This window comes from Vigna umbellata, chromosome 5, assembly GCF_029865625.1.
Source record: "Vigna umbellata cultivar VRB3 chromosome 5, Vumbellata_1.0, whole genome shotgun sequence".
Classification (NCBI taxonomy): domain Eukaryota; kingdom Viridiplantae; phylum Streptophyta; class Magnoliopsida; order Fabales; family Fabaceae; genus Vigna; species Vigna umbellata.
The window spans coordinates 53,979,577-53,995,617 of NC_142169.1; the positions used below are offsets into that span (position 1 = coordinate 53,979,577).

General features: G+C 36.2%; 3 protein-coding genes across 3 annotated transcripts; all 3 read left to right on the plus strand.

The window, feature by feature from the left end:
- The first annotated feature begins 750 nt into the window (after positions 1–750).
- LOC148198621 (uncharacterized) lies at positions 751–1,960 on the plus strand. Its single transcript, XM_088115880.1, has 4 exons — positions 751–768; positions 849–1,072; positions 1,162–1,407; positions 1,477–1,960. Exons 1-4 carry the CDS (start codon positions 751–753, stop codon positions 1,958–1,960), a joined length of 972 nt encoding a protein of 323 aa, XP_087972006.1.
- A 7,987-nt stretch (positions 1,961–9,947) lies between these two features.
- Positions 9,948–10,790, plus strand: LOC124840408 (uncharacterized). The gene has a single exon (XM_047316461.2). It carries the CDS (start codon positions 10,060–10,062, stop codon positions 10,639–10,641), a length of 582 nt encoding a protein of 193 aa, XP_047172417.1. The 5' UTR covers positions 9,948–10,059; the 3' UTR covers positions 10,642–10,790.
- Positions 10,791–11,607: 817 nt separating this feature from the next.
- ACOS5 (acyl-CoA synthetase 5) lies at positions 11,608–14,903 on the plus strand. Its single transcript, XM_047316458.2, has 6 exons — positions 11,608–12,449; positions 12,678–13,259; positions 13,389–13,581; positions 13,680–13,825; positions 14,234–14,301; positions 14,432–14,903. Exons 1-6 carry the CDS (start codon positions 12,024–12,026, stop codon positions 14,679–14,681), a joined length of 1,665 nt encoding a protein of 554 aa, XP_047172414.1. The 5' UTR covers positions 11,608–12,023; the 3' UTR covers positions 14,682–14,903.
- The last annotated feature ends 1,138 nt before the right edge of the window (positions 14,904–16,041 follow it).

Consider the following 16,041-nt stretch of genomic DNA (forward strand, 5'->3'; position numbering starts at 1 on the left):
TTTAAGGATGCTATTAGAAGGTATGTTGTTCATGCTGGGAGGGATCTAAAATTTATCAAAAATGATAACTGTAGGGTGAGGGTGACATGCATGGATGGCCAAGGTAAGTGCCCATGGCTAGCTTATTGTGGTTATTTGCCGTCACGAAAAATTTGGCAATTGAGGAAGATAATTGATACTCATAGTTGTAGTAGACAACTTAATATTAAACTGATGAATGCTAAGTGGTTAAGTCAGGAAATAGATAGATCTTTAGTTGAGAATCCTAGTTTAAAGGTGAATGATATTTGTACTAAAGCATTAAGAAAATGGAATACAAATGTTTCAATATCCAAGGCAAGAAGGGCAAAGTTAATTGCCACAAGACAGGTTGAAGGAGATTTCATAGAACAATATAAAAGGGTGTACGACTATGGACATGAGCTGTTGAGGTGTAATCCAGGGTCAATAGTGCAAATTAAAGTTGACTCTCATAATGGTGACCCAATCTTTCAAAGAATGTATGTTTGTCTCAAAGCTTGTAAAGATAGTTTCATAAGTTGTAGGCCCATTATATGTTTAGACAGATGTTTTTTGAAAGGTGTTTACAAGGGGGAGCTACTGACTGCTGTTGGTAGGAACCCAAACGACCAAATGCTACCCCTTGCCTATGCAGTAGTAGAAGTGGAGAACAAAGACAGCTGAACATGGTTTTTGCAATTGTTAATTGAAGACCTCGGGGGCAATGAAGTATGTGGAGGGTGCACATGGATGTCAGACCAGCAGAAGGTATAATGTGCAGCTTATTTTCATTTTTAGTTAATGATTTTGTATAGGATATGGTTTTATTACTAAATTTAATTGTGCAGGGGTTAGTCTTAGCTATCCAAGAGCTTTTGCCTCAGGCAAAACAAAGATATTGTTTAAGGCACCTCTATGCAAACTTTAGGAAAAGGTTTCGTGGGCAGGTATTAAAAAATCTGATATGGAGTGCTGCAACCACCACATATCCCCAGGCTTGGGAGAGAGAAATGCTGAAAATTAAAGAAGTCAATGTTGAAGCATATAAATACCTCATAGTCATTCCCCCAAGGTAACCCATTAGCCATTATATACACATTACTGTCACAGATGCATTGTAACCCATTTGAGAATTCTTTTTTTCAACAGGTTTTGGTCAAGGTCTCGCTTCACAGCTCAACCAATGTGTGATACCCTTGATAACAACATCACTGAAGCTTTCAACAGTGTCCTCATTCATGCAAGAGGAAAACTAATTATCACAATGATGGAGGATATCAGAGTGTATCTCATGAAAAGGTGGGCCACCAACAGAAGCAAGGTGGCATCTATGGACTTCACAATATGCCCAAAGATAAAGAAGAGGCTTCAGAAAGAATGTAATTTGTCTAGATTTTGGCTGCCAAGGTAATCTTATCACCACAATTTATATACATTTTGTTATTTACGTTCATTGATGTGCTTTATTTCTTTCAGTTGGGCTGCACTAAAGATTTTTGAGGTTAGGCACACTTCATCTGTTGGGAACAAGTTCACAGTGGATCTGGACACTAAAGAGTGTAGCTGCAGAAAGTGGATGATCAGTGGCATCCCATGCTGTCATGCAATTGCAGCAATGAATTACTGTAATGTTCATCCAGAAAATGTTATACCCACTTGCTTCAGAAGATCCACATATGAAGAGGTGTATGCGTCCATAATTTTTCCACTCAATGGTCCCCAACTATGGCAAACCACAAATTTCAATGATGTACTACCACCACTGATAAGGAAGTTGCCCGGGAGGCCAAAGAAAAAACGCAAGTTGGAGGCATGGGAGTTAACTAAGGATGACACTCAAATGCGTGTTGGAGGGCATAGGAAAAAGTGTACCATTTGCCGTCAGACAAAGCACAACAGAAATAACTGCCCTTTACGACCCCAACCAACAGAAGCAACCCAGCCACCAGAACCAACCTAGCCAACACAAACAACCCAGTCACCAGAAACAACACAACCAACCCAGCCACCTCCAACTTCCCAATCATCCCGTCCACCAAAATTCAGAGTCAGAAGAAAAGATAGATAGATAGATGAATTGATTTATTATGTATTGTACTGTCTTTATTTTGGTAACAGACATGTATTGTCTTTTTAGATGAATTGGAGGTTATATGTATTCAATATCATGTACTTTGGTGACAAACCTGTACTGCCTTTATTTATTGAATCAAAGTGCTTTCATCATGTTTTGTTCAAAGCTTGTATTTAGATTTGTAATATGTGCCATTAGTCCTCAGTCATATGCATTATTGGGTTGACCTGTTTCAACATTTTTAAACCAAATGGGGGACTGATTCGAACATTTTCTACATTACATTGCATAACTGATGTTACACCAACCAAAACACCTTCGCATTGTCAACATACTTTTTTCAAGCATCCAAATACATAATAGGTATTAAGCCCACTTATAACAAACACCCAAATTCACGATCTAACTAAATCAACCTAACCACAACTTCAAAATTACAAGGTCAACCACAATACACACACACAAAGCTACAACTAACAACTTCATCATTTTCTGGATTTTCTGCAAATCCTTCACTGCATTTTCCAGCTCACTTATTCTCTTCAGAATTGTGCAATCTTTTTCATCCACGTTGTCTTCACAATACCACTTGAAAAAGTTACAGCAGCTCCCAATTGAAGATCCACCCTGTTATTCACCATGTTAGGAAATCTATGAACAAATGCATCAAATCAACTCAAGAAAACATTAACTGAGAAGGGTATACTTCAAACCTTGTAATGAGGACAACCCCAAAAATTTCTCCCAGCATTCTTCCTAGTTCTGGCCACTTTCATTACTGCAATATCACCACAGTAACAAGTAGGGATTAACCCACCTCCCCTACAAGCACCACCATAGGACGAACGAGAAGATCCTTTGGCCCAACTTTTCGAAAACGAAGAACACCCTTGGGAACCCATTCTCAATCCTCAAAGACCAATTCGAATACCCAAACCAAACCCTAACACTCAGAATTTTAATCACTGCCTACTGTCACGTTCTCAGTTAATGAAAAACACTGTCACTGCCACGTTACGAAGGTAAAAAGCCACGTTGGACGCATCAGTCCATGTTGTCAGCAGGATCGTTAAATATTTAACGCCGTGACCAAAAAGGATTAAATTGGACACTTTTTTCACAACGTGGGACCACAGTGAACTTTTTGAAAAAGGTAGGACGAAATTGAACATTTCTCTTATAAAGAGGGACAAAAAGAGGTATTAAGCCTAGAATAAAAAAAGAACAAACCATTTAATATGTTTACTTTTACAAATTTATACAAACCATATTAAAAATGTATACAAATTGATATTTTTCTATTAGAAAAATAAAAAAATTACGAACTAACATATCACACATTTTTATTTATATAGTACTAAAGAAAATAACTTAGTTGCATTAAAGATTTTAAAACAAAAATTAAATTGAGACAAATAAAAATAAAGAAACTCATTTAAATTTCTTCTACAAAATAAAACAATAAATGAAATATTTAACCAAAATAATATGAATGAATAAATTATAAAAGTTAACATTTCAATAATAAATATTTTTGTGAGGGTAATCTACACAGACATAGTCTCAGTACTTTCTTAACAATTTATAAAAAGTTTCTAGAGTTAAATATTTAGATTTGAAATACATCATACTAATAATTCACTTAACAAAAACAAATTTAAAGACAAGATTTTGAAAAATGTACATACCATCATTTCATTTGGAAAGGAACAAAATGTTTTATTTTATTTTTTTTAAAAAAGACCAAATTGAAACAAAATAAAAATAGAGGGACCAAATTGAGATAAATACAATGACACGTGGCCTGACAGTGACACGTGACACTAGCAGTGTTACGTCACACTTTCATTGTCACGTGGCACAATGTCAGCTTGCCACATGACAAATTTTTTTATTTAAAAAAATAAAATATGAAAATAAAAATAATTATATAAATATTTAAAAAATTCAAAAAAATCATGAGCCGACACGTGACACCTCTTTAGTAGTGTTAGTATGGAACTAATAACAACGACCTAATTGCTTTGATTTTTCAAAAATAAAAACTCAATTGAGACAAAAAAGTGAAAAATGTAATTGAGAAAAGTCACTGAGAATAGAGACTATTAGAATGATTAAAAAAATATTATCAATTCAAAATATCCCATATTTAATTAATTTTATCAAACTACACTACTGAAAAATAAAATTATGTTAATGAATTGAAATATTCTTTTTTTACACATCCAAAATTATACCGAAATCTCACTTTTAGTTGAAACAAACCAACGTCACTCATATGTCTTGTAATAAAATAAATATTATAAAATTATTCTCAATCATCTATTCAAATTTTTACTATAAAAAATAAGTATAATCAAAAGAACAAACCATATTAAATGTTTACTTATACAAATTCATACCAACCATATTAAAAATATATACAAATTAATATATTTTTATTAGAAAAATAAAAAAATTACAAACTAACATATGATACATTTTTATTTATATAGTGCTAAAGAAAATAACTTAGTTACATTAAAGTTTTTAAAACAAAAATTGAGACAAATAAAAATAAAGAAACTCATTTAAATTTCTTCTACTAGATAAAACAACAAATGAAATATTTAACCTAAATAATACGAATAAGTAAACTATAAAAGTTAACATTTCAATAATAAATATTTTTGTGAAGATGATCTACACAAACACAGTCTCAGTATTTCCTCAACAATTCATAAAAAGTTTCTAAAGTTAAATATTTAGATTTGAAATATATCATCACTAATAATTCACCTAATAAAAACATATTTAAAGACAAGATTTTGGAAAAGGTAAATATCTTTATTTCATTTGGAAAGGAACAAAATTTTTATTTTTTTTTTAAATTAGGATTAAATTGAGACAAAATAAAAATACAGGGACCAGATTGAAACAAAATAAAAATGTAGGGACCAAATTGAGATAAATGTAATGACATGTGGTCTGACAGTGCCACGTCACACTGTCATTGCCATATGGCATAATGTCAGCTTGCCATGTGGCAATTTTTTTTTAAAAAAAAATAAAATAAAATAAAATATTTAAAAAATCATGAGCTGGCACATGATACCTTTTTAATGGTGTTAGTGTGAAACTAACATCAATAACTTGTCTCGATTTTTAAAAAATAAAGACTCAATTGAGACAAAAAGAAAAGTAAAAGACCTAATTGAGACCTAATTGTGCAAAACAAGTCTAAATTATTCAATGCAATGCATTATGCTACATTATTCAATAGGTAAACTGAAAATTAACATTTTACTAATTCTCCTCTTCAAGTTTCCCATGCTCCGTGTAGAAAAGAGAACAAATAGAAAGTGTTAAAGCACAACACCATTTAAACTCCTTGATAAACTCCTATTCAATGATAACTAAAAATCAAATTAATTTTCTAAATTCCAATTTTAAAAATCTTACCTTGACTAAAAATAAGATGAATTAAAAATATATAAATGAATGCAAACTTTCTTTTATAAATTGGTTTTGTAAGGATTGAGTTAGCTTAAAGTTTATTTTTTAACATAATATTAGAGTTATGAGTTTGAACATATCTTAACAAAATTTGTTATTTATTAAATCTATCGTGTCATTTGTTATCATCCATTATCAAAATTTTCATTATTATTTAGTATCATTCTTGAAATATTGTTTTATATAATTGAATTATTTTTAAAATTCACCTCTTAACCCCTAACATTATACACTTAGAAGATTGATGAAATGAAAAAAAATAAAGATACAGAATGAACTTATCCAAAACAAAAATTCATACTCATGCTTTCAAAAAAATTTCTATTGTTCATGTATGGGGTCGAGTTACCTAAATATGTGGGCTCTCAGTCACGTCCGTCCGGTCTCTTCACGATCTGTCCTTCGGCTAGTCTTTGTCCGTCCGTCCTGTGCGCCTGGGAGGGTACCTGTTAAAGGTGCTCCGATGCTTAAGTCAGTAAAAGGTCTGATCGGTTGTTTTAGTACCGCAATAAATAAACAATTAATGAATCTGCTTACCTCTTACCTTTGACTTGTATTTACAGTTTTGGTCATGGGCCTAGGATTAGCAGGGCCTTAATCACGGCTCAATCCCGAGCCCAATCCCGAGCCCAACCCTCTAATCGGTGTTTTACCTTAATCACCTCTGCAAACCTACCTGTCATGGCCGTTCGGGTTGAGTGCTCGAGTCTGGTCGGACGTCCCACGTGCTATGTTTGGGACCGTCCGGGGGTCATCTGATACATCAGGCCCCCCATGCCCTAGACAACTAGTTGTCGTTGGGTTTTATAGTAAGGAGTGGTCGGTTTGCGCTTTTTGAATTTGACTTTGAGCGGGAAAACACGTGTCATACTATCATAGGCTGTTTGTCTCGAGTAGCGGTATCGTCGCTTGATTTGAGTCGTTGATCGTGCCAGATTTGAACGGTGGATGTGGATTAGCGGTTTCAAAAATTTTGCTATAAATAGGAGCGCGGGGCTCAGTCACTTTCACACGCCCTTTTTTTCTTGTAATGTTACCGTCCGACTTAAAATTCTTTTTTCAAGGTAATTAATAAATGTCTATTGTTCGTGTTTCTTCTTCTGATGAGTCGACGGGTAGGGGAGGCGGGGAGTCATCCGACGGGAGCCGGTCGTCGTCTCTCAGCTCGGTGTCTTCGTCTTATCTTGAAAGGCCTGAGCAAGAGAGGGGATCGGGGTCGAAGTCTTCCGCAGGTGGCGGCGAGAGGGTTATAAACAAGATATCGCTCTTCCTTCTTCAGGGGGGCGTAGTCATAGACGCTGAATGGGCTGAACTAGCCGGTGGGTGGCCCGTGATCGAGGGATACGATTGGGCTTCCCATGAAGTGGGGAACTACGAGTTCGACTTTTCTACCCGAGAGGAATTGCGGTTGTGGGCGGAACGTTCGTACATAGCGAGGGATGGGGAAGACGCCCGTTTGCTCCGTCTCGGCGTTAGTCATCCTAACGAGCGAGTCTTTCACGGAAAGTGGACTCATACTGAAGACTTTTTCTTTTCCACTACTTTAACGTTTGGTCGATTGCCAAGCAGGGCTGGGTCTCTTTAACTTCCGTCCACGATGGTTGTCTGTTCAAGCCGTACTCGGAGTCTCTCAAATATTTCAAGCACCGCTACTTCAAAGTAATAATCAAGGAAGGCGGTCGCTCCCAATTTCATACTGAAGCGGGCGATCCCTTGTTCCCCTTTTATTGAACGAGGGATCCTGCCAAGATAAATATTGTGCCGGTCGGCGCTATGACCCATGTTGATATAGAGGCGATTAAGACCATTGACGCCTTATCCCGTCGCCTCCCTACCCGAGACCTAGTTGAATGCCTTGGGCATGAGGATTTTGACCAAATGGCGTTCGATACAGCGTTTGCCACTATCTGCTTATTATTTTCCTATTAACTTAGCTAAATTTATGTTTCCTTTTCAGATATCATGTCTCTCTAGTGCCCCGCAAGACAAGTTATGTGCCGTCTTCTCGGAGGAGGGATCCCCGGTCGGTCGGATCAAGCCATGCGTTGACGGGCTCTCAATCGAGGACGGTGCCGCCGCCGGATCCTCCCGTGACAGTTGCCACTCAACCGCCTCTCGTGGTAAACCTGGAGACGTCTGAGGCGACCGTCATCACCGTTGCTACCCCTTTGGATAAGAAGAGGAAATCCAAAGAGGGAGAGAAGTCGTCCTCGAAGAAGAGTCGCCGGGAGGGTAGCACTCCTCACCCCTTGTCGGGCGGTGTCTTTGACCCGGCTTTCAATGTTGGCGGTCGCGTGAGCTTTCATATGAGCTCGTCGCAACGAGCGGTGATGGAACCTGTGTCAGAAAAGGACATCATTGAGGCAGCCTTGGAGTTCGCGAGCCGGGGGGCTATGCTGGCCTGGTATCTACACGAGTTTGCTGACCGTAGGAGCGCCGGGGACGTCCAAGCAGAGCTGGTCGCAGAAAAGAAGACGGTAGAGGATCTTCGGACTCGGATGGAGGCTCTCACTCTTGAGCATCAAGAATGCGAGAAGAAACGATCAGCGTTACAAGAGAAATTGGACGAAGCACGTCTTGAGCTGAGCACGACCGTCCAACAACTGAAGGATACCCGAACCGGTCGTGACCGATTGGCGGAAGGGGCTAGACGGCTGAAACTGGAGGCGAAGAGGCTGACTACAAGCGAAAAAGAGCTGCAAAAGTAAGTAGATTGTTTGGCTGGCGAACTGGTGAAGGCCAACGAGGCCATTGTTACTCTGAACAACAATGTTCAGATTGAGCTCGAAGAAGGTTTAAACAAGGCTCTCCGTTAGGCCGCCTTTCTGCTGGGGGCGGACCCTTTGGCTGCTGGTTTCGACATTGGCCAGGATGTTTATGATGGCAAGATGATGCCGGTAGATGCTTCGCCGGTCAACGAAGAGGTGGCGGGCGATGAAGATGTCCGTCCAGACGAGGACGATGATGAATGATTGAGCTTGGGGGGAGTGTTTTTTGTTTTTGTTTTTGCTTTTTGTGGGAATTATAACATTTTGTATACCGGCCGGTGGCCGTCCACTCCTGAGTGTAACTATAAACTTGAATTTTATCAATGAACTTTTGAAGTCTTTAAATTGTGCTTTATCATCCGATCGTCTACTTTATCTTTTACCTACGATATTTGTCATACACGCTCTTTGGAAAGTTATGCTGCTAAGAGTTTTTGCTGGGTTTCAACCGTTCGGTAAGTTTTTCATTCGGGTGGTAGTGGCTCTATTTATGAAATCGCCCTTCACCACCCGTTCGGCGTAGTTAGCTTTCGGGTGACAGTGGTTCTATTTATGAACTCGTCATTCACCACCCGTCCGGCTTAGTTAGTTTTCGGGTGGTAGTGGTTCTATTTATGAACTCGCCATTCACCACCCGTCCTCTGGTTAATGTGTCAATAGTTTAAGTAGTATGAGTAGTGGGAAGTCGGAGCATTATATTAGAAATCTGGAATGAAAAAGACATTACAAGAATAAATTCAACTGAAGTAAAATTTTAAGTGGGAAACGTTCCACGTATTGGGGACGATCTTGCTAAAATTTTAAGTAAAATTCAACAAAACGCAGGAGAAAAGGAAAACAAAAAGAACGCGCTAGAAAAAAAATGAATGAAGAAATGAGATGAAAACCTATAATTTAAAATTGAATACAAATTTGAATTCACGGTTAAAAGTAATTTTTTTTATTTTTTTTATTTGATCAAATAACCTTTACCTTGGTGAAACTGATAAATATTTTAATAAATATTAAAAAAATTGGAATTACATAAAGAAAAAGTGGTGAGATTCAAGGAGAAACACACTCCCCTATTGGTTTTGAGATGATTAATAGTGGACAAAGTAAGCTTCCTCCCGAAGATTTTGAGTACAAGGTTTTTAACATTGCTATATTTGATTTAGGCATATTTTCTAACTCAAAACAGTCAACTGTCTTTCTAAAGAAATGCCTACTACAACTTCAACAATAACATTTATCAATGCCCTTTATGGTGAGAAAATTTTCATTTCAGTGGATTTTTTTATTTACATATTCTCTTTTAACTTATTTTCATTCCCTAATTCACCTAAAGAGAGAAAAGGTTTAGGTATTTTTATACAAACCCAAAATTCCAATAAGTGCTATTCTCTAAAAGAACACTTTTTGTACAAACCACCGTTATCATTACAATATTATTCAAATATGGCAAACAGTTGTTATGCAAACTTTTACAGTTTGCTTCGCTTTGGGAATCTAAACAAGTGAGCCATCCCACCAACGGCTACTTTACTGGCTAAACCCTATCAACCCTCTCCCAACGGTCACATCTTTCTCTCACAACGCTCCACCACCATCCTATATATCTTCCCCAAACACTCCTTCATCCAACACAGTTCCACGTTTTCAATTTCTCACAGTATAAACACTGTTCAACGTTGTTGTTGCTGCAAACACTGTTCAACGTTGTCATCTTAATCTTCAAACACCATGGTGATCAGATTACTTTCACACGTTGTGTTGGCATTGCTCTTCACGTCTTTATGTTTGGTTCACGCAGGCAACGCTCCTGCCCCTTCACCCAAGTCAACACCATCGTCTGCTCCGGCCAAATCACCTTCTTCTGCCACTCCGCCGGTGCATTCTCTGGCGCCTCATCAAGCATCTCCTGCAAAGTCTCCAACTTTATCACCGCCTTCACAATCTCCAGTGGTTTCTCCATCTGGGTCTTCCGGTTCTCCGTCGCCGGTGGAGGCTCCGGTCACTCAGCCACCGTCTTCAGTATCTCAGGCTCCTAGCCCAGCCAAGAACGTCTCTTCACCACCGGCTCCATCTCCGGTGGCAGAGGCACCAACGCCGGAGTCTTCTGCTGGAATTCCTTCAAGTTCTGCCACACCAGCAGGTTCACCCATTACACTGCCATCCAACGGTGCCTCTCCGGAAACTGCTCCGTCGAGTTCTGCTCCAGAAAATTCACATGGTTCAGTTGGTGATATATCAGGTGCAAGTTCAACTGCAGCTTCAATGTTTCTAGGTGGTATGGCATTTTGGATGACTTTGACTGTCATCTAAAACATGGAAATTTGATTATTCTTTGTGTTCCAATTTTTGAACGACCATTTGTTGTTACTTGTATTTTTTTAGTTCTTAGGTTATTTCGTTATTCTGTGATTGGTTAGTTTTATGTAAGTTAATGAATTTTTACTAACGTTTTGGTTCAACTTGATAGGGGTTTCTTGGACTCTGCCAAAAGTAGAATAGGATTTTACTTCGATCGGAAAAGAAAACGAAAGCTATTGGCACAATTACAAGTTAGTGTATCTCGCAATATTATTATATAAAAATCTATTATCTATAATATTTCCTGCAAAAGATTTTTCATAAAAATACTTACAATTTTTATTATGAAATATTTTTGGGAAAAAATATCCATGAATTTTTATAGAAACATTTTTTGCAGAAAATACCTGCAATGTTTTTCGTAAAAAAATATTTGCAAAAAATCAAAATTAAAATCTATAATTTTGTTGCATTAATAAATATATTATTTGTTTCTATGAATAAAAAATTGCAAAAATACCTAAAATTTTTGTAAAAATAATGAGCAGAGCAAAAGTGTTATTATGTTTTTAGTTTAGTAAATTTATCTTCTTCAGAGAATCTCAATTACTCTCATTCTCATTAAACTCTCCCGTCGCACGCTCTCCTCATTATTTTTTAACGAAATTTTAGGAAAATAAGATAAACATTTATAAAATTAGTGAAAGGGGTAGATTTGATATAATTAAAATTATTTTAATTAATAAAATTACATAATTACACTTTTAACCTTAATTACAATAACAATTTAAAATAAAATTAGATAATAATTTTAATTGATTTAAATATTTCAACTATTGTTATTATTTATATTGTTTTCTATTATTATTTATATTATTATTATTGTTTTATATTATTATATAGAATGTAAAAAATAAAAATTGATTTTATATATATGTAAAAGAATTGTGAATAATTTATTAATTTTTGTTTATCGATTTTAATATGTAAAAGAGGGAAGGGGTAATTGAGTAAAAATATAAACTTTTTATGCAAATCTTCGTCACACCGAGAAGTAGTATATGTATAAATACATTGATATGAACATGCATAATTTTCACCTTTCTATCCGCAATAATAGTAAAATCATTTGAAAGAGATGCAGAGTGAATTGATTATGAATATCGACAGATTAGAAATAAAAAAACATAAGAGTGATTGTAGGAACATTGCAGTTGGGCTTTGTCAATGACATGATTCAACAAATTACCAACAAAACACCCCCACGCATGGCAAATTGGCCATTGCACTTCACTTGCAACTCATCTAACCTCACTCACCATGCAAAGAGTATGATCAGAGAATGTGCTTATAATAATCTGACATGCAACCTTGTATCCAGACACAACTGAAACATGGGAAGCAGCTACGTGGAAAGTTTGGGAGATGTGGAGGAACATGTCTTTCGTAGCCAGTACTCACCCGTCCCTATCCCTGACAATGTGACTTTGCCAGAATATGTGCTCCAAAATGCTGAGCTCTATGCTGACAAGGTCGCATTCGTGGATGCTGTAACTGGAAAACAGGTGACTTACGGTGATGTGGTGAGGGATGTAAAGAGGTTTTCAAAGGCCTTAAGATCTCTTGGTTTGAGGAAAGGGCATGTTGTCATTGTGTTGCTTCCAAATGTGGTTGAGTATGCCATTGTTGCTCTGGGGATAATGGCTGCCGGTGGGGTCTTTTCTGGGGCTAATCCAGCTTCTCATGTCTCAGAAATTAAGAAACAGAAAGAGTCTGCAGATGCCAAGATATTTGTCACAGATGCCACAAACTATCAAAAGGTATAATTCATCTTCATTTTTATACTAACTTCTTCAAACTCGCCTGAGGCTACTTTTAACTAAAACTTAACACAGTAGGTTTATGAATCTTTATATATGTCATTGAACTTTCTTTGTTTAGTGATGTAAAAGTTAGAATTTTACTTGAATTCCCATGGCTATAATACATAGAATGAGAGTGTTAAAGTATAGTATTTGAGATTTGTTGAGTTGATATAACAAAAACAGGTGAAGGGTCTAGAGGTACCTGTTATTGTGGTAGGAGATGAAGTTGTTGAAGGTGGCATGAATTGGAAGAAGTTGATTGAAGCAGCAGAGAGAGGAGGTGGTGATTTTTCCAAGGAACCTGTTGAACAGAATGATCTTTGTGCCATGCCATTCTCATCAGGAACCACAGGAATGTCAAAGGGTGTGATGCTCACTCACAGAAATCTGGTGGCTAATCTCTGCTCTACACTCTTCAGTGTGACAAGGGAAATGGAGGGCAAGGTCACCACACTAGGCCTCATTCCCTTCTTTCACATCTATGGCATCACTGGAATATGTTGTGCCACTCTTAGGAGCAAAGGGAAAGTTGTGGTTATGGGAAGGTTTGAGTTGAAGAAGTTTCTCAATGCCTTGATCACACATGAGGTCACATTTGCACCCATTGTACCCCCTATCATTCTCAGCTTGGTCAAGAATCCCATAGTTGATGGATTTGACCTCACCAAGCTCAAACTCCAAGCTGTTATGACTGCAGCAGCACCACTTGCTCCAGAACTTCTTAATGCTTTTCAACACAAGTTCCCTGGTGTTTCTGTCCATGAGGTTGCTATACCAAATCCTATCAACATGTTATTTTCTGTCATGAATTAACTTTTACATTTTGCATAATAAGTTCTGCATATTTAGTACGGTGTGTGTCTACCTTCCTCAAGAGCTAGTTTTCTTTGGTAGGCATATGGACTTACTGAGCATAGCTGCATCACACTCACTCTTGCAACAAAAGGATTGGGCAGTGTTCATAAAAATTCAGTGGGATTCATCCTCCCAAATTTGGAAGTCAAGTTTATTGATCCTGACACTGGTCGATCCCTTCCTAGGAACACACCCGGGGAACTTTGTGTGAGAAGCCAATGTGTAATGCAAGGTAAGAATGCAGAAATAATCTACCCAAAAAGAAACCAGTTATAAGGTTACGATAGACTACACTCGGAATGAACATAAATTATGTGTCTTTTTCATTAGGTTACTATAAACAGGTGGATGAGACTGCACATACCATTGACAAGAATGGATGGCTTCACACAGGTGACGTAGGATTCATAGATGATGAAGAAAATGTCTTCATCATTGATCGTATCAAAGAGTTGATCAAATACAAAGGTTTCCAAGTAAGTTCTTGATACTTCAGAGGCTTACAACAATACAAGGGATTGTCACCTTTTTCAATAAAAAAAATAGAAAAAAACTATTGTTTTTATTACACCTAATAGTCTCGTATCACTATAAAATTAAGGTGTAAGAGAGTTTAAATACTTTTTCCTCTTTCCATCTGGAAAGACAAAACCATAACAGAATTACATCTTCCAAAGCGAACAATACTGGAATGTATGGTAAGCGAACAATACCTCAAATATACTATGATTGATCATGACCATACAACTTGACAGACTTGAGATTGAAACTTCTATGTTCAACTTTCTCATTTTTACATAATTATTTTGTCATGAAAGTATGTTTATTAGTAAACACAAATTGGTTAAGAATAAGGGGAATGATGTCATTTTGAACATATACAGGTTGCTCCTGCTGAGTTAGAGGCCATTTTGCTGAGTCATTCATCAGTTGAAGATGCAGCTGTAGTGCCGTAAGTAACCAAAATCGTGCTCTTTTGTTAATATAGTTAACATTGTTAATCTGACACTTGTGTTGGAATTTTAGTTTTGAAGAAAGTCATTACAAAGTAATGCTTTTATTTTTCTGTAATGGTTGTTTAGAATACCAGATGAAGATGCAGGGGAAATCCCAGGTGCAAGTGTGGTTTTGATCCCTGGTGCAAAGGAAAGTGAGGAGGACATAATGAACTATGTTGCCAACAATGCTGCAAATTACAAGAAAGTGAGAGTGGTGCACTTTGTGGAAAGCATACCAAAGTCACCCTCTGGAAAAATAATGAGGAGGCTCATCAAAGACAAGATGATTCAAAAGATAAAGACAACTTCCTCAACAAAATCTCAGAATGTCTAAAATCAATGGCTTTGATTTTCATGTCTCCATTCTCAGGGTTGCAAACTTGTTAGGTGATCACTGATTTGATGTTCTCAGAAATATTTGAAAATAAAATTTGAGACTCTAGTTGATGTTGAATTCCCATTTACTTCTGTCGTCTGATTTTACTTAAAAAGATTGTTTGTGCTTCAAAAAATAGATTATTTGTTAACTATAATAATTTATTACAATAAAAATCTGTTTGAGAGGGTAAATTGAAAATTGGTTCTACGATAAATTAAATCATTTTTATTTTAAAATTCTGATATATTATATGAATATTTATTTAACTAATATAAAAAATTAAACGAGAAATAAAAAATAATAATCCTACAAACTTATCTTTTCTTCTGAAACCAGAGATAAGGAAGAGATAAATCTCTTCATTCAATCATCATGACACAGTTACAAAAAACAAAAGTGAAGAATTTTCATCAACCTACAAATACATTTAAATAGATAATACCAAGGAAAAAATCACACTCAAAAACAAGATCAAAAATAGAAAGAGATGGATTAGGAGAACAAGAAGAAAAAACAAATTTACTAATATTAATGCCACAGATCTAATGCAATTAATAAATTAATAAGGTAGGTAAAAAGAAAAAGAATCTATATATTTATTTTTTAATTGTCTTTAATCAATGAAATATAAAAATTTATTTTATTTATTTATTTAATAATTATAATTTATTTGATCCGATATTTTATTAATTATTTCATATATTATAAAAAAAGTTTTACAAAATCAATCACCTAATTTAATGAAAAAAACATTGATTTAGATTGAATCTAACTTAATCCACCTTAATCATTTGAATGGAATTGGGTTATTCGTACAGTAAATTTTGGAATTTTTTTAAATGAAAATTTCAGTATTCAAAATTTTGAATCAAAACAGCAAACCATGACAACTGAATACAAAATAAATAAATAAATGAAAAGCCTTATTCCCTTCAGCTGAAGCTTTAAAGCACCACAGCACATGTGGTGCTGATATTCCACCAGATTAGAATATGATTTTGCTGAAGTAACATCTTCATGAAGCCATTCAGGAAACGTAGAACACAATCTTTTGTGACATTGTGAAGGAAGCATATGTGAAACATTTTCTATGCAAGATCTGTGTTCCTTGAATGGATTACAGCACCTAAATCAATGTTCATTTTCAATGTTTTCGGTGAAACCAGTTCATTAAAAACTCCGAAATCGCGTTTGTATTGTGTCCCTACCACATGCAGAGGAAGAGAAAGTCACACATGAGACATGTTTTAAATACTCAATCTTCTACTTTTGCCCAAATCTGCATGTCAACATCACATACAATAGACTAATAACT